Source organism: Podarcis filfolensis (assembly GCF_964270895.1).
Source record: "Podarcis filfolensis genome assembly, chromosome: Z".
Lineage (NCBI taxonomy): Eukaryota > Metazoa > Chordata > Lepidosauria > Squamata > Lacertidae > Podarcis > Podarcis filfolensis.
In genome coordinates, this window is record NC_139617.1 from 24,996,475 (window position 1) to 25,015,329 (window position 18,855).

At 41.6% G+C, this 18,855-nt stretch overlaps 1 protein-coding gene across 2 annotated transcripts in view; it reads left to right on the forward strand.

The window, feature by feature from the left end:
* The window catches only part of COL4A5 (collagen type IV alpha 5 chain), a 136,537-nt gene that overhangs the window by 114,210 nt on the left and 3,472 nt on the right, over window positions 1-18,855 (forward strand). For both annotated transcript variants that reach the window (XM_083595798.1, XM_083595799.1), the window contains 9 exons: window positions 8,022-8,155; window positions 8,282-8,354; window positions 9,779-9,850; window positions 12,495-12,623; window positions 12,793-12,891; window positions 14,929-15,141; window positions 16,009-16,186; window positions 16,978-17,092; window positions 17,435-17,607. In XM_083595798.1, the coding sequence (XP_083451924.1) occupies window positions 8,022-8,155; window positions 8,282-8,354; window positions 9,779-9,850; window positions 12,495-12,623; window positions 12,793-12,891; window positions 14,929-15,141; window positions 16,009-16,186; window positions 16,978-17,092; window positions 17,435-17,607 (1,186 nt within the window). The remainder of the gene's footprint in view (window positions 1-8,021; window positions 8,156-8,281; window positions 8,355-9,778; window positions 9,851-12,494; window positions 12,624-12,792; window positions 12,892-14,928; window positions 15,142-16,008; window positions 16,187-16,977; window positions 17,093-17,434; window positions 17,608-18,855) is intronic.

Genomic DNA, 18,855 nt, shown 5'->3' on the forward strand with positions numbered 1-18,855 from the left:
AGTACAGTGGTAACTCGGGTTACAAACACCTCGAGTTACAAACACTTCAGGTTACAGACTCCGCTAACCTGGAAGTAGTACCTCGAGTTAAGAACTTTACCTCAAGATGAGAACAGAAATCGCGTGGCGGCGGGAGGCCCCATTGGCTAAAGTGGTACCTCAGGTTAAGAATGGTTTCGGTTAAGAACAGACCTCCGGAACGAATTAAGTTAGTAACCAGAGGTACCCATGTCAAGAGTGAAAACAAAAGAGCACCTAACTGATAACCTGTCTGCAAAATGTTGCCAACTTGAAATAAGCCTCCGCATGTCATCACGGCAATCATCCAGCCAAGCACCCAAATCAACTTTTAATTGCATCCGCCAAACATGCCTGCACCATGGTGCCACATGATAAAACAAATCCATCTTGTGCACAACAACATAATAATATGCACTGTCCGCAAGACCTATGGAAATCAAATCCATGTTAGCAGCACAGCATGATCAGAATTTATCATGGTTTCATTCATCTTCATGTCGTGTATGCTCATCCATGCTCCATCACGTCCCACAACTCCCAATGGATATTCAGTACACCCCTGCATCATCTTCATTCTTCTATGCCCTCTCGTCTTGTTTGCTGACGTACCATGTACTAATTCTGGAACTGATAATTCCCATTTGATGGGTGAGTGCCACTGAGCTGATATTGGGTGTCCAACAAAAATTTCTATAATGACTGGAACATTCTTTGGCAAAAGATGGGAAAGCTAATATATCTTCCATACTGTTTTCTGTGTCCCCAAAATACTCCATTAAAACCGACAACAAGTGGAGCTGGCAAACCATGACCTAGTTGTTGCTGTAGCCATTTACCATCATGGTTTTCTAAATGGCAGACAGGTGTGTGTTCTGTTACTTAGTAATTAAGCATTATTGGTTTATCATTAATTAATTACATGTATACCCCCATCTTTCCTCCCATGGTGGTGTACATGGTTCTCCTTCTCCACATTTTATCCTCACAACAACCCTGGGAGGTAAACAAGACTGGGAGGCAATGACTGGTCCAAGCCACCCAGAGAATTTGAACCCTGATCTCCCAAGTCCCTAGTCTAAAACTTCTATCCACTGTGCCACACTGGCTCTGTTTGACAATGGTGCCACACCATAACAGGATTTAGGTTTAAATAGATAGAATCCAGGACATTTTTATAAGCCACTATGACTCAAAAATGTCTGGGCAAAGCCAGATGGAACCTCAGGAAATGGAAATGGGCAGAACAGAATGTGCAACAGTTGGGAGTCAGATTTGGGTGGGAATTACTTGTTGTTTGCTAGCAGAAATTATTTATTAAAGATATTTTATCACCTGCCCTTCATAAGTACAGACACCAAGCCAGGGTACACAGCACAGAATAAAAGCAGCAGACCAAACTGTAAAATAACAACCATCAAGCAAATAAAGCACCTGAAAACAACACAGCAGCTTTAGCATTAATCATCCTGCAAAAGTTAACATGCCTGGACAAATAAACAAATCTTAACTTCGTGCCAGAATGTGACCAATCTTTGCATACATAGGGGAAATAGGGGTAAATCACCTCTGCCATTCCCCCGCCACACTTTTTTGGGGGGACTTTGGGGACCTCAGCTCAGCTCGTTGAGCCAGGGTGGAGGACTTACACTGGCGTATCTCTGGCTGAGCTGGGAACCCCGGCTGAGCCCAGGCTCAACCAAAGTTCCACCTATTTCAAGCTTCACTCATCCCAGCAGATCTTGAGTATTGCTCCCTTACTTCTAAAGGTGGGGGCACTTGGATAGGAGCCTCATGAACAGATCTTCATTGATAGGCAAGTTCCTATGGATTCAGGAGGATTTGATTTACCCTGGCGGAAAACGTTGTTTTCCTCACCACCACCTCCTTCCCCAAATGAGTATACATAATCCTGAGTAAACAGATATGAGCCTAAATTGGTTTCACACTGAGAAGGAGAGAAGGAGCCTCTTTAGGTTGTGACTGATGGGAAAACACCAGTAATGGCTCAGTGGCTATGTTCCCACCATCTTGGTTTGTATTGCATGTGGACTGTACTGTACAACATGAAACATCCATCTCACTCCACCATGCATGTCCCAGTGTGGGTAGACCAAACTGTTATACTGTTCAAGTCAATCCACGTTTTAGGACTCCTGAATGGGCAGGAATGGTTTAAATACTGTCTCTGTAACACTGGAGTGAGGGGTTGTTGGCCCTCCAGATGTTGCTGAACTACAACAATCAGCCCTAGCAAGCATGGCCATTGGCAAGGGATGATGGGAGTTGTAGTTCAGCAAAATCTGGAAGGTCAAAGGTCCCCCACACTACTGTAATATATTATCACAATGCAGTTGACCAGTGTAAGCATGTTTCTTGGACAAAGATCAATGGATGCATTGGATATCTATTGATCTTCATTATAATTGTAGATAATTAGATGAGTTCTTGCAATTGATAACATAATTCAGTAAAGGACTTCCTCCAGTTCTTACATGGCCTTGCTTTTAGATGTGAGAATTCCTAATGTGTCATTTCATCCCATCCTACAAAACTGAACTCTTTTAGTTTAATCAGTTGTTTTAAAAATTCTATGGATTATAATAGTTTGGTCTATTCATAATATACAAGAAGGAATTTTAGATGGATCACTGTGAAAGCGTTTAACTTATTGACATATCTAACCATATTGATGTTTCCCCATTCTAATGATGGCCTTGGTGAACTTTTGGTCCCCTCCTTCCAGGTGCCACAGGTTAGCTCATTAACTCCAGTGTGATAACTTTGCATGCCCTTGAATGTACTTCTTTGATGAAAACAAATGTCTCAGTCTGTAGGATGGGTATGCCAAGTCATTAACCTTACATAACAGTAATCAATTTTATATCCCACCTTTTCTCCAAAGAGCTCAAGGTGGCATACAAACTTCTCTGACTCTCTGCTTTATCCTCACAACAACTCTGTGAGGTTAGATAAGGCAAGAGTCACCCAGTGGGCTTCATGACTAAGTAGGGAGTCAAACCCAAGTCCTAGCTTAGCACTCTAACCACTACACTACACTACACTGTCAGTCAGTGCAGGACTCTTATTGACAATTCTGCTACCCATGGAGATCATTGTCAGGGCTTGGGCAAATGTCTTGCAGTGTTGATTCCAACTCAACATGTCACTTGAACATGAGGCCATATAACAATTTTCTGGGTTATTCTTGCAGTTTACAAGAATTTGAAGTCTGATTGAAAGGATAATAGCAACATTTGCCAACATCATATCCATTATAGAACTAACCTGGCACTCAGCTAGCTTGGCATACTTTGTGTATGAGAAATTTATTTGGAACATATCCAGTGCTATACATGCATATCAAACTTAAACCCTTTTGGCAATTAAAATATTGTCTTGGTGGATTGTGTGTGTCATCCAGTGTTTATTCTGTGTAGACCCATTAACTAATGTTGGATATCACCCTGTTTTTTGTAATTTATGATAAGTATTTTTATAGATTTTTACTCCCAGTTTTCCTATATACACATTTTCGGATCATGGCCTAGCAAACATCCCCTTTCCATTTTTTGACTTGGTTAATTCCAGTGACATGTTGTTGGCACAAAAGCACTGCTCACATGGGCAGTGTAACCCAAGACCACTCCCACAAGGTTGTGTGCTCCTATTATTGTTTCTATTATTACAATAATTAATCATTATTATTAATCCTGTTGTAACCCACCATCTCAAGGCGATTCACACATAAGACAAGTGAAACCGTTAAAAACACAGAACAACAAATATATTTAAAACAAAACTAAATCCCTAACCAGTGGGCACTCATGGTAAAGACTCATTTATCCAGCTTAAGAAAGGTCTCCAGTTGTTTCTAAAAAATAGGTGCATTTTGCTTCTTAACAGGAATGCTATTCCACAGAACAGGAGCAGCCACACTAAAAAGCTCTGCTCCGAGTTACTATAGAGCGGGCTTCTGAGATCTTTGAAAATTGCAGGACAAACACCCCTTTTTTAGACTAGAAGAATACAGATCCTCCATTTGCCAGTTCACCAAAGGCCACTGCTTGCTGTTTCTTACACTTAGTGAACAGGGTTTGTGCATAAGCTGGCTTCTGATATTTTACCAAAACCAAACTGTTGATGGTCAGAATTGATTCCTCACTTACCTACTAGTTCACACTGTCTGAAAAGATAGGATTTCACCATCTGGAATGGTTTTATGTTTTCTGCAGACTTCACTACCTCAGTGCTCAGCCTTGACTGCAGATTTTTAAAGTTAATTTAAATAGCACTGGTCTCTCTATGTATCCTTATTGTATTCTACTGGTTAATATCTTGCCTTGTGTAAACTGACTTACTCTGATCCTCTGCTTTCCTGATATTCAACCTGTTACTATTTCATGAGGATTTTGCAGTGAAGCAGGATGCTAATATAAAAGAAAAAAGTTAAGACTATACCTTTTGCTCATCTGTAGCAAAGTGTGTTTTATCCCTCTGCACATTACTCCTGGATAAATTTCAGGACAGTGCCAAACCATTGTTACTAAACAGGCGACTCAACTTACATTTCTATGGATCCCATAATATGTAGATCTCGTTTTAACATATTGTAGTTGAACTTATTTTATTTTACTAACCTTGTGTACCTTGTTTGTAACAGCCTTAGACTTTGGTCTTATGCAGAGTTACGTAGAAGTAAATCCCATGGAACTCATTAGAAACTTACTTCAGAGTAGACTTGCAAATGGCTGTGCTGTTTTTCCACAACCTTCTTCTCTGCTCTGATTTCACTGAACATTGTTGCTGTTCTGTTCTAATGTAGTGTTAGTCAGACCTCATTAAAATACTTCTAACACTGTTCCATAGAATAGGAATGACTTGGCATACACCTAAGAATTAGATGTGTTTGGATGAAGTCTTGAAAGTTTTGCTGTGATGGCTTTTAAAAAGCAAAACCCCAGCCAAAAAACACTGTTTTAATTCCAGGCATTAAATTAATATAGCAACCACCTGTGGTTGAGTAAATCTACAATTAGACCTAAAAAAAATGATAGTTGAGAAGCCATACTAAGTACTATAGTGCCCTGGTAGGGCAACATGGACCAACCATTGAAATTGCCCTTATTTAAAGCCATAGCAAAACTTCCATTCTATTATATTCTAAAATGTTTACATTAGCCTCATCTTTTGTTTAATATTAATATAATATGACTATCAAAGGATAAAGAGAATGAAAGAATGAGTGAGATAAAACTTACATATGCATATATAAACTCTGTTTTATAATTGAACGTTGCATGGAGTATGTATATTTTTGGAATATTTCACTGACATGTTCTGTGTTAAGGGCATAACAGAAGAAAAAGGAATTTGTATCAGCAGGAACAACTGGAAACAATAATTTAAACATTAATAGATGTACACAGTAAATAGGCCTTTGTGCTATTTTTTAAAAATATTATTAATCTTATTATTAACTAAGTAATTAAATCATATTAATAAATGCTTATGGGTAGCTGGATACTGTTCAGTTGTATTCAGCTACAGTCATGCCTCGGGTTGCGAACGTGATCCATACGGGAGGCATGTTCGCAACCCGCAGCACTGCATCTGCGCATGCACGTGACGTCATTTTGTGCTTCTGCGCATGTGTGAGTGCCAAAACCCGGAAGTAACCCGTTCTGGTACTTCTGGGTTCAGTGCGGTCCACAACCCAAAAACGCACAACCCACAGAGTTCGCAACCCAAGGTATGACTGTATAACCATGAATATCTTTGAATATTAACAAATGCAAAAAATTAATAATTAACCAGTGTTCTGCTCATGAATGAAAAATTATTGGTGCTCAGATTATCCATTTAATTTTATATCGAGCCTTGCATTACTTTGCTTTTTCCCTCAAATTTCTAAATCATTTTGTTGCCCAGAAGCACTTTGGTGGTCCAAGAAGAGGCTGCTTCCCCTTGCGATGCAAATGGAAAAATCACAGGCAAACTTATTTTAACCAGGTTGCCCCCTCATGCAGCACTGTCAGTGAAATGGTTGCAATAGTACTTGTCTTTGTTTATGTAGAACTAATAGATAGCAAGCCTCAGGCTGCATTATTAAAACCAGAACGTCAACAAAGTTTTAGATTCAGTGGCTTGCTTCACATTGGTCATAGCAGCCTAATCACCAGAATAAGTTGTATATCTATATATAAATTATGCTAAGTTATACACCCATATTTTTATTTATGTATACTGACCTGGGGGGCATTCTCCTTGTATGCATGTTTGCTGTGTTGTAAATACAAAATATGCTGGTGAAATGGTTTGCACTGTTTAGTATCAATATCTCTTCTGTACTACTTCTAACTAATAATCTTATTTTGCACTGTGTGGTGTCTGCTATCCCCCCCTAACATCGATCATTGGGCTTTGGTGAACTCTGACCCTTCCAGGTCCTCCAGGTTAGATTCTTACCTTGGTCAGTTTGCTTAACTACATTGCATTGGTTGTTTAAAGTGTTATTTTGACTGTAAATCAGAGAGTTATTTATTGTTTCATGAACGAGCTTTCATTTAAGATACAAACTACATTTTATATTTGAGTCTGCTACTACCTAATGATGATCTTGTATTTATCAATGTGGCTAAAATAATAAATTGAGAATCTCATTCCTACATCTTACATTCCTGAGTTGTACAAACACAGGAGAAGTCTACAATGGAATGTGTCCCTGCTTCTCGCAGTGTACCTGTTTTCTATACTGCTGAAGGTGTCATTTTACTTTCACCATGGCACCGTTCAATTCCCGTTCCTTTCAGCTGGACCCACAAGTGGTTTCTGCCCAATATAGGTTGTGAGAGTCCACAAAACACTGAAAAGTTTGCTTGCTTGAAAATGAAAATATCACCAAGAGCACCAGGATTCAGTCCCAATTCCCTCCACCTGTGAGATAGGAATGGAGAAGCATGGCCCTCCAGATGTTGTTGGACCTACAACCTCACATCATCACTGATCATTGGCCACCCTGACTGGGGCTGATGGGAGTTGTAGTCCAACAACACCTGGAAGACGCCAGCTTCCTCACCCCTGCTGAAACGCCATACCTTTTCCGTGCTTTGTTTTAAGTTGACTGTGTAAAGAAAAACAAGATTTGAATTTGGGTGAATGGGTGTGATTATTAGAGGTGAGGCTAATAATCTGAAATGACTTCCTTGTGAAAACTCAAAATTGCAAGCCTATCTAGTACATGGCAGGAGATGGCAACAGAATCCCAAGACCCAACAGCCAGGTCCTTTCAGAGCTCCATCTTGATCATGGAAATACATCTCCCCACAACCGTAAGGAAGATGGCCCTTTAGCATAGGCCATACCAGAGCTCAGAAAGTCCATTTTTTAAAGGATTTAGTTCTTGCTCAATAGGGAACAAAATCCAGATCACATTCATGCATTTACAAAGCAAACTAGTTCAGTTCACAGTGTGTGGATTCCAGGCTTCAGAATGTTCCAAGTTGCTGTGCTGAAGTATATAATATACTTAAGAAGACATAAGAAAACAGCAAAATACACAAACAATTGAATTGTTTAGTATATTTCCTGCAAGAATTACATCCTTTAAGCTTAAAGGCCGAAAGTGCCTAAAGTGCAGAAAATCACTTAAATGAATGAACTTGAAGATGAGCTAGAAGTCATTTTCTACCCCAAAACAAACTTTATTCACATTCAGTTCACCCAGAAATTATGGGAACTTCTTTCAGGTGTATTTATTTGTTTTGTTTGTTTTCTATACCACCCTTCATCTGAGAATCACAAGGCAGTTTGCGATACAAAACATGTAACTTAGTAACAAACAAAAACAATAACCATGTAGCGTAGAGGTTTCTGAGTTAATTCAGTGAACATCACTAAACCGAACAAGTTCATTCCAAACACTCGCCCTCAATTATAGCAGAGGTGACTCGCAAGGGGACCAAGTCATTCTAACCCAAGAACTTGTGTTTTGCAATATCAAGGTCTTCCTGGTTCAGAAGGCCCCCGTGGACCCCCCGGAAATGGAGGAGTAAGAGGAGAAAAGGGAAACCCTGGCCAGCCAGGTCAGCCCGGAGTGCCTGGTTTGAAAGGGGACCCAGGACTCCCTGGACGCCCGGTGAGTGCTTGGAAAGGGAGAAATGTTTGTTTCTAAAGCAGCAGTTGGTTTTGGATGAAAGAGATTTAGGCTGCAGTACTATACACACCTATGAAAGTAATAATAACTACAACTGTGTTGTCTTAGGGTGATCCTGGTCGTCCTGGTCTGAATGGAATGAAAGGAGATTCTGGTGTTCCAGGAGTTCCAGGATTCCCAGGTACATTAAAGGCAATTCTGTAGGGCCTCTTCCAAGCTAAAACCATATGCCCCCTCACTGATAGTTTTAAACAGCCAAGAGGGTCAAAGGTCCAGAGTTTGCAAGCACCTTGTCTCCACATCTTTGAGCCTTACCAGCTGAAACTCAACCAACACAACAAGACTAGACTGCGCTCTGGACAGATTCATCTGCTGTAATAGCAGAGTCCAGATCCTGGTGGACGCATGCAGTTTTATGCTTAAAACGCTTTACAACAAGCTGCTGTTACAGATATTAAAATACTGAAATTAGTTTAGAACAACTTCAGCTAAAGCAACAATAATCTATGAGGTTGGGGCCCACCTTGTGAACATGGCGCATCATGTAGGAACCTGGAGCAGGGCCTCGTTAGTGGTGGAGCCCTTGTTGTGGGACTTGGTTCCCACGAAGACATGGGTCACCACAGCAATGATGAGCTTCCACCACCTGAGTCAAAATGCCGTTTTGAATCATGTAGAAAAAATGAACAAGGTAACCAACACTGCAGCCACCAGAGCATATTAAAATAAAATAAAAGCTTTTGACAATAAAAATGTCTTATCCTATAACTTGGGGAGCCCACATGGTGCCATCCAAATTTTGTTGGACTACAACTCCCATCACTACTGAGCATTGGTCACGCTAGTCGGAAGTTGGAGTCAGTCCAACAAGATCAGGAAAACATAGTTGCCTACTTCTGGGTCTAATTGGTAAGTGTTGAACCTGCTGAGGGAGGCAATTGTAGAAATGAAGCAACAGTACTAAGAAAGCTCCCCCAACAGCTACTTCCAAAGCAGATCCTAAATTGTGGGAAGATTCTTCAGCTGGGAGATGTCTACAGTGCATCTGATACCCATGTCCCAATCCATTTAGGGAGGGGATGGGAAACCTTTTCAGCTCAAAGCAGGAGGCATTCTTTTCTGGGCAACCTTCTGATGGCCACATAGTAATGGTGGGTGGGGCCAGAGGAAAAAGTGGGCAGAGCAATGAATGTATGTTCTACCTCTGTACAGTAGGCTAGTTTCTACACCCACACCCACCTCTATCCTTAATCCAGAGAAGCAAGAAGCATTATCAGAGTTCAACGATGCCTTCCAACCAGGCAAAACACTTGGGGTGTAAGCAGGGCCAGTGAGGGGTTTGGTCTAGGGAGAGTTCTTAGGGCTGAATAGGCCTTGGACAGCCAAATTTAGCCCCTGGACCTGAGGGTCCCCACCCCAATTTCACCCTTTACAGGTAAATGATGCCTTAAATGTTGCAGATAAAAATTATGTCCTTTGAGCTAAAGAAACAGATATCTGGGGCAGGAGATAGAGTTGCTTCATGTAGTGCTAATGCTGCTAAATCGAGGCACAGATCGTTCAATTCCACTGGGTTACATTAACCGGACAGCTTTTGCCTTTCAGGCATGAAGGGGCCCCTTGGACCTTCAGGACCACCAGGCCTTGGAGGAGACCCTGGACTCCCTGGATCTCCAGGTAGGAACTGTGTTTTTTGTGTAGCTGAACCAGAATAGAAAATGAACTCTGAGACCTTGTTTTGACCAGGGTATGGATGTTTATTGGAGAAGAATTGGTCTGCTGCATTTATTCTGCTTTAAAGAGTATAGTAACTGGGCCATCAAAGCTGCTGCCACCACCCAGCATTTTGAAAACTCATATACAAGGAAGCTGCTGGAAAGTTGCTGAAGGCTCCCCTCTCAGAAAGTAGGGGAGCCAACATGAGAAGCTGGATTACAGATCATAGTTTGTTTGGAGTGAACCAAACCCTAGTAACAGATTCAGATGTAAAGTTAAGTCAGAGATTGTGGTTTGTTCCTCCCAGCGTAAATCACAGAATCATAGTATTGTAGAGTTGGAAAGGACCCTGAGAATATTCAGTCCACCTCTTGCTATGCAGGAACCACAACTAAAGCATTCATGACAGATGACCATCCAACCCCTGCTTTAAAACTTCCAATGATTTAGAGTCCACCCACTTTTTAAGGGGTCAAACAGTTCTTACTATCAGAAAGTTCTTCCTGATGTTTAGTTGGAATCTCCTTTCTTGTAACTTGAAGTCGTTGCTTTGGGTCCTATAAACCCTGGAACAGCACAAAACAACTTGCTCCATCTGTGACAGATATTTGAAAGATGACTATCATATCATTCTGAGTTTTGGCCCACCTGATCTTCTCCCAGCAACTGTTGGCTAATTGTGTATACTCTTCCTTCATGATTCCCCCTTTCTTCCATTTCTTACAATGCCCTTCATAAATCTCAGCTCATCTGTAAGTTCCTTGTGCAGTCACACCAGTTTCTTTAAATGCCTCCCACTTTCCTTTCTAGTTGGAATCATAGGGACTTCTAATGAAAGCCTGATTCACTTGTGCATTGTAAATCATAGTTGATAGCTTAATGTGACATGCAAATACAGCCACAGAATCATAGAGTCGGTGGGGGCTTTAGGTCATCTAGTTTAACCTGTTTAATACAGGAAACCCAGAGCTAGAGCTTCCCCCACATTCTTGAAGACTTCCACTGAAGACCTACCACTCCACTAAGTTACTGGTTCCATTGTCAAACTGCTCTTACAATCAAAAAGTTGCTGTTACCATTGATCCGAAATCTACCTGACAGCTTAAGTTCATAAGATCTGGTCCTGCCCCCTGGGGCGGGAGTGAGCAAGCCTTTGATCTTTTTGAGTGCTCTTTGGGTATTTGAGTATTTTAAGAAAGCTATCATGTCTCCTCTAAGTCTTCTGCAGGCTAAGCAGCATACTCAGTATGTTCAATCTTTCTGCTTAGGGTTTGTTTTCCATACTTCTGACTATTTTCATTGCCCTCCTCTGAACCCATTCCAGTCTGACTATATACGCCTTTAAGTGAGGATGTTGCAGAGATCACTTAATTTACTTTATTAGCCTTCTGCTTGTGTTGAACAGAAGCATTATAGCAGGACTATGATCCTCTAGAGGTTTTAAAACTCCAGCACCCATCAGCCTCAGCCCAGCATGACCAGTGGTTAGGAATGATGGGAGTTGTGGTCTAGCAACATCTGAAAGGCCACAGGTTCCCTCTCCCTGTACTATATGGATACATCTCTTGAGTCATATTCAGAATACAAATAAGATCATAAGAAGGGCCTGTTGGATGAGGATAATGGAGTTCAGTAGCCTGTTCTCACAGTGGCCAACTAGATGCCTATGGGAAGCCCCAAGTAGGACATGAGCCCAAAAGCCTTCTCCCCTCCTGTGGTTTCCAGCAAATGGCATTCAGAAGCATTGCTTCCTCCAACTGTGGAAGCGGAGCAAAGCCATCGTGGTTAGTAGCCATCAACAGCCCTATCCTCTATGAATTTGTCTAATCCTCTTTTAAATACATTCACGTTGGTGACCATCACTGCTTCCTGTGGGAGCGAGTTCTATAGTTGAACTATGTACTATGTGAAAAATACTTTCTTTTGTCCATTCTGAATCTTGCAACATTCAGTTTCATTGTCCATTAGTTCTGGTGTTATGAGAGAGAAAAGCTGTTCTCTAGCTACATTTTCCATACCATGCATAATAATGTTATAAATGTCTATCATGTGCCACGTCTTCAACTTTTCTCAAGCAAACATCAATCAAGAAGAAGGGGGGGGATCTACCAAGTTATGCAAAGTTTTAGCATAGTAAAGGCATAGGAGAAAGGGGCAGATTTTCTACCAGGTCCAGATCAGGCTGAATTTCACTGTCATTGAGTCCAGTTTGGAGAAAAGTTTTTTCTCTGTCCTTTGTTCTGAATGTCAGGTGCCTTTGAGTCTCTCTTGTATGCTGTAAAAAAAGTGAAAAGACAAAAGCCCTTTGTGTCACAAATCAAAAGTCTCCTATGGGGTCAGAATGACTTGTCTGCTCCAGTGTAGGGCATATCTCAGAAAGTCTTTGAACCTTTGAAGCAAAGTTGGTCACACTTTGAATGGTTTCAGTCTGATCCAACAGAAGGATTGCTGGGCCCCTGATAGACCTAATCAATTTCCCTTTTGTGGGATGTGCATGTGCAAATGTTTTCCCTTGTGGGATGGACCCCTCTCCCCTAATGAATCATTAAGAGGAAGACCAGTTAGTGATGTAAAAACTGAAAACTGCTTTTGCTTTGTCCTCCAGGTCCTCCAGGGATACCTGGTCCAGCTGGACAAACAATTATTGTAAAAGGTGACCCAGGCCCACCAGGTCCTCCAGGGCAGCCTGGAATGAAAGGTCTACCTGGACTATCAGGCCCTCAAGGATTACCAGGTAAATTTCTCATTTGGAGACATAAGAAACTCAGATAAAACAGACAATTGCATAGCTTAACATTTGGCCAGCTCCCAGGATTAAATAAACCATGACACTATAGTTGCTGACTGCTTGGGCATATTTGCAGACATTTTACTACAATGTGTTTGTGCATACACATATCTAGGCCCAATCGGTCTTCCTGGTGATCCTGGACGAGATGGGCTTCCTGGATTTGATGGACCAGGAGGACGTAAAGGAGAGAGAGGACTTCCAGGTCAACAAGGTATGGTAAGCGCTTCATCCATGTTGAAGAGAATTTCAGTGAGAGGGTGGCGACAGGCGCATGGTGTGTGGAGCAATCTGATTTGCCTGAGTATCAATTGCCATAGTCTTAAGGAACAGGGTATCTTAAAGTTTTCTTTTGTTTAGGTTGGTGGGTACAAAGGTTTGATTGCTTGTTTGCTTGTTTGTTTGTTTACATCATGATTCCTCCTCCCTGCATTATGTCCTCAGAGCAACCCTGTGAGGTAGGCTATGCTGAGAGTCACTGGCCCTAGTTCACCCAGTGAGCTTCATGGTTGAGTGGGAACTTGCGGGTGAATGCATATGGATAAATTTAAGTGAATAGTCTCTAGATGACTTTTGCTGCAGCATTTTGTGGTTACTGTGCACTCTAATGTACATGTGCTGGAGGGGAGGAACTTGCCCCAATTTTGCTGTAGGTGGGGAAAAGAAGCACTGTGTGCAAGGAGGAGGTTCCATCAAGACTGCAGAGTAGGAAGCGACATGTCTTTAGAACAGCTACTTGAGGGGAAGGTGATAATGTGCATGAACTGGACATAGGAAATGTAGTTTGGTACCAAACTGTGAAAGTAGAGTAGCTGAACCCTAAACAGGTGGATTTTGAATTCAGCTGAATTTTTCAGTTGAAAAGCACAAGACGATGTGGAGTGAAGGGAACAAATTATAAGCACATTCACCTTCTTCTGAGTCGGTGGCTCTCTCTTTCTCTCCCTCTATTTTATTGCAGATAAAATAATGTATATATCACCTTCCCATTCTGGACAGTAGGTTGCATCCAATAAAATTACACTGATAGTAGCCAAATTGAAATCAATGGGCATACATACAAAAGAATATGAAAAAAATAGTTCTTTTTTGTACATAAGTAAAAGTATAAGTTTCAATAATTTAAGAAGATGGATTGAAAATAAGGTTTATAGCTGTAATGCTAGGAGATAAGGATTTGCTGGATGAATAATTTGAACTGGAATACAAGAAGGGGAGGTATGAGGAGGTCAAGGAAATATGTTATTGGAAAATATGACATGAAATTTATGTGTTTTTAATATTTTTCCTTTTTAATCTCTCTTTTTTTCTTCTTTTTTTCTTTTTTTTCTCTTTCTTTTTGTTATGTATAAAATGGAAAATTTCAATAAATATCTTTTTAAAAAAAAGAAATCAATGGGCATACATTAGCCATGTCTGTTTTCAGAGAGTCTGCTCTGAGAGGGACTGGCAGGTGCAGGGCACTTTACAACAGTTCTAAGGCAAAAGCCAAAACCAGATATGGATCATGGCCAAACTTGGCCCTCCAGCTGTTTTGGGACTACAACTCCTATCATCCCTAGCTAACAGGATCAGTGGTCAGGGATGATGGGAATTGTTGTCCCAAAACAGCTGGAGGGCCAAGTTTGGCCATCACTGATAGATGAACCAATCCAACTGAAAACCAGAGCCCAGCATGTCAGATGCCTGCCTAAATATATTATTGGCTAGGTGGTGAAAAGGACAGAGAGTAGTTAGGGAGTTCCATAGCCTAGGTGCAACCAGAGAAACCATGGTTTGGCTAATCTTGCCTTACCCACCACTAGGACATGAAGAAAAGCCTCCTCAGCAGAACCTCCATATCTGCACGATACATTTAAAGCACTACGATGCTGCTTAGGAAGTCATGGTTTCCCCCAAAGGATCCTGGGAATTGTAGTTTGCTAAAGGTGCCAAGAGTTGTTTGGAGGCCCCCATTCCCTTCCAGAGCTACAATTCAGAATTATTTAGGGCACTCTGGTGCTCTGTGAGGGGACAAGGGGCCTTCTAATAACTCTCAGATTCCTTAACAAACTACAATTCCCAGACCCTTTTCGGGAAGCCAAGCCTGCTTAAAGTCAAATGATATAGTGGAGATTCAGCCTATATCTACTGTTTGACATTTGTTTCAGAGGAGCCACACTTACTTCTGTGCGGCATGCCTTTGCTTTATTATACATCTTTACATCTTTCTCAGGGGAATTAATCTGTTTTGTTTGTCCTGCATAAACAGGTCAGCGAGGCTCGCAGGGGCCCCCTGGTCCAGATGGACTTCAGGGCCCCCCTGGTCTTCCTGGGCCTGCTTCGGTTGCTCATGGATTCCTCATAACTCGCCACAGCCAGACAACAGACACGCCGTTCTGCCCACAAGGAACCACCCAGATTTACAATGGATTTTCTCTTCTCTACGTGCAGGGGAACGAGAGAGCCCATGGGCAGGACTTGGGTGAGACATAGTCTTTGCTGGGAATGTGATTGATTCATTGATTCAGTTTGTTCATGCACCACCTTTTCAGAGTACCCAAAGCGGCTTACAACAGGCACCCACTTACTGTCAAATGCAAAACTTTGGAGTGTGTGTGTGTGTGTGTGTGTGTGTGTGTGTGTGTGTGTGTAGGCAGTAGAATCCTAGAACTGTAGAGATGGAAAGGAGCCCAAGGGTCATCTAGTCCAGCCCCCACTGAAGCATCCACGACATGTGGCTATCCAAAGCAACAAAGAAGGCAGAAATCAGCAATTTAGCAAAGAAAAAATTTAATGTTACAAAACAAATCATATGGACTTAGGGCCCAGCCACACTTTTGTTTGTCCCATGATTTCAAGTCGCCATTCCAACAGGTGTTTCTTTCTGTTCTGCCGCTTTCCCCGGGGAAACCCACAGCTTACTGCACAATTGGAACAAATGTCAGTCCACAGGAAACCTGACTGAAGCACTATGAATCCCACTTTACAGATGGCAAACTGAGGCTGGGATTTGCCTGTAGCCACAAAGTAAATCCATGGCAGAGGAGGGGGTCACAAAAGTCAAATACATAATCCTTTAGGCCTGCACTGCATCTTCTGGACCATCTTCTGCATGGTGCACTTAAGGCTGCCTTTTCCAACCTAGGGTTCCAAGAAGTTGCTGGACTACATATCCCATTAGCCTCATACAGCATGTGTAACAGTTGGGGTTGGTGGGAGGTGTAGTCCAGCAACATCTTGGGACCAAGGATGGGGGAAGCTGGGTTAGGCATTATATAAAGACCTTCTACAGTGGGGAAGATTCCCCCCACCCCCTCATACCTATAAAATTGTGTCTCTTGTTTGCCAGGCACTGCTGGAAGCTGCCTCCGCCGTTTCAGCACCATGCCCTTCATGTTCTGCAACATCAACAATGTCTGTAATTTTGCATCTCGGAACGACTATTCCTACTGGCTCTCCACCCCTGAGCCAATGCCAATGAGCATGGAGCCTTTAACCGGAAAGAACATCCAACCCTTCATTAGCCGGTGAGGCAGAAAGTGGGATTCAGATCCAAACACACAGAGAAAATGCATGTTCTTTCTGTCTTTTAGTTGCTTTCTTCAAATAGCTGTCTAGATGAAGATGTTGCTGCATAAAGCTATATAAAACATTATGGAGCTGTATATTTATGTATGACGGCTTGTTAATATGGGATGGGTACAGACTGATGGGCAGGAGATTCAAGACAGACAAAAGAAAGGTCTTCCTCACGCCACATTCAATTAACGTGTAGGGTCAAACTATGGAGTGGGTATTGTTTTGTCATTATGGTATGTTGTTTTGTGGTTTTGTATTGTAAACCACCATGTGATCTTTGGATGAAGGGTGGTATAGAAACTTAATAAATAATAATAAGTCCACAATAAGTAGCTTAGAGATTAATTTGTGGTACTTATGCGCCACCCATTATCCGTCCGCACTGGGCAGCTGCTGCAAATTAAAATCAATAAAATAGAACCAGCAGTCAGTTGAAACAATCCAGAAACTGCACTGTCACTCAGAGTTAGCATAAAGGCATATGAAGCAAAAAGGAGGTTGAGGAGAAGCCTACCCATTGCTGTTAGCCACAACATAGAACCTCCATGTTCAGTGGCAGTATTCCAGCTGCTGGGTAGCAACAGCGGGAGAGGGTTATTGCCTTCATGCCCTGCTTTTGGGCTTTGTAGGAACTTCTAACTGGTTACAGTGAGATACAAGGCACTGAACTAGATGGGATTTTTAATCTGATTCAGCAGGTCTTTTAACACTGTTCCTTCCCCAATATTTTCCCCTTCAGCTGCACTGTCTGTGAAGCTCCTGCCATGGTTATAGCGATCCACAGCCAGACCATTCAAATCCCACCTTGTCCACAAGGCTGGGACTCTCTATGGATTGGTTATTCTTTTATGATGGTATGTACCTTCACTGAAAGTTTCCATAATAATGTCCCAAGCTCTCTTCATGAGTTTGGGGCAAATGCATGTGAGCTTAAAGTGGGGAGGGGGGCAGGAGCCATGTTCAAACCCCACCCACCAATATCCCTCTACACCCCAGGCAAACCATGTAACACTGAACCCAAACCATGGTTTAGCTTCTGGTAGCATGGCTGCAGCAGGAACTACTGCAAAGCAAAAGTGACCACAGTTTTCTCCCTGTGCACCAGCACAATTGCTTGTCTATGGTAAGCCATAGTTTGACTTAGCATTAAGTGTGAATGAGGCCAATTAAACTGACCTTGCTGCTTTATTTTTTAGCATACCAGTGCCGGGGCAGAGGGATCTGGACAGGCATTGGCCTCTCCTGGTTCCTGCCTGGAAGAATTCCGTTCCGCTCCTTTCATTGAGTGTCATGGTCGAGGGACCTGCAACTATTATGCTAATTCATACAGTTTCTGGCTGGCAACTGTGGAAGTGGCAGAAATGTTTAGGTGAGTGTATATATTGACTAATGTATATATATTTGGCAAGTTTTCTGTTCGATATGCATTTGGACACCTATGATATCTTCATGGTTCCTGAGATCAAGGAGCAGGGTTTTGTCAAGTTTTGGATACTATTGGACGCCATTTTGTTGTTTTTTTTATAATAAATTTTTATTGGTTTTACAACATATATTAAAACACAAAACAACTAACAATTAACAACATAACATATAAACAAACAAACATGTAAACACATATAATTTCTTAACCTCTCTTTCTTAAACCTTGTTTCAACAACTTCCCCATACCTCCCTTTTCTGCATCCCTGTTTTAAATTTTCCCAGCAACCCTTAATTTCAATACTTGTAATTCAATTTCTAATCTTTTTCCTCTTACCCAATTATTTATCACTGCAATTCTGTTTTACATTACCCATGACATTTTAGCACTCATTAATTTTACAACAGTTCTTAAGATAAACTTTAAATTTCTTCCAATCTTCTTCCACCGTCTCTTTCCCTTGGTCACGGATTCTGCCAGTCATCTCAGCCAGTCCCATATAATCAATCACTTTTGTCTGCCACTCTTCCAGCGTGGGTAGTTCTTGTGTCTTCCAATACTTTGCTAAAAGAACTCTTGCTGCTGTTGTAGCATACATAAAAAAACGTCCTATCTTTCCTTGACACCAATTGGCCCACCATGCCCAGGAGGAAGGCCTCTGGTTTCTTATGAAAGGTACACTTAAGTACCTTCTTAATTTCATTGTAGATCATTTCCCAGAAGTCCTTGATCCTTGGGCACGTCCACCAAAGGTGGTAGAAAGTACCTTCAGTTTCCTTACATTTCCAGCATTTATTATTGGGCGTATGATAAATTTTTGCAAGCTTGACTGGGGTCATGTACCACCTATACATCATTTTCATAATGTTCTCTCTTAAGGCATTACATGCCGTGAACTTTATACCGGTAGTCCATAACTGTTCCCAGTCAGCAAACATAATGTCATGACCAATGTCTTGTGCCCATTTAATCATGGCTGATTTAACCGTCTCATCCTGTGTATTCCATTTCAACAGCAAGTTATACATTCTTGACAAATTCTTAGTATTGGGTTCCAACAGTTCTTATTGGACGCCATTTTGAATCACAATCTCTAAGCTTGTCAATTAAAAAAAAATTGCTTACAAATAGAAGCAGACAAAAATAATGAGTTTTAGCAGATGCAACAAACAAAACAACATAGGCATTAATTCC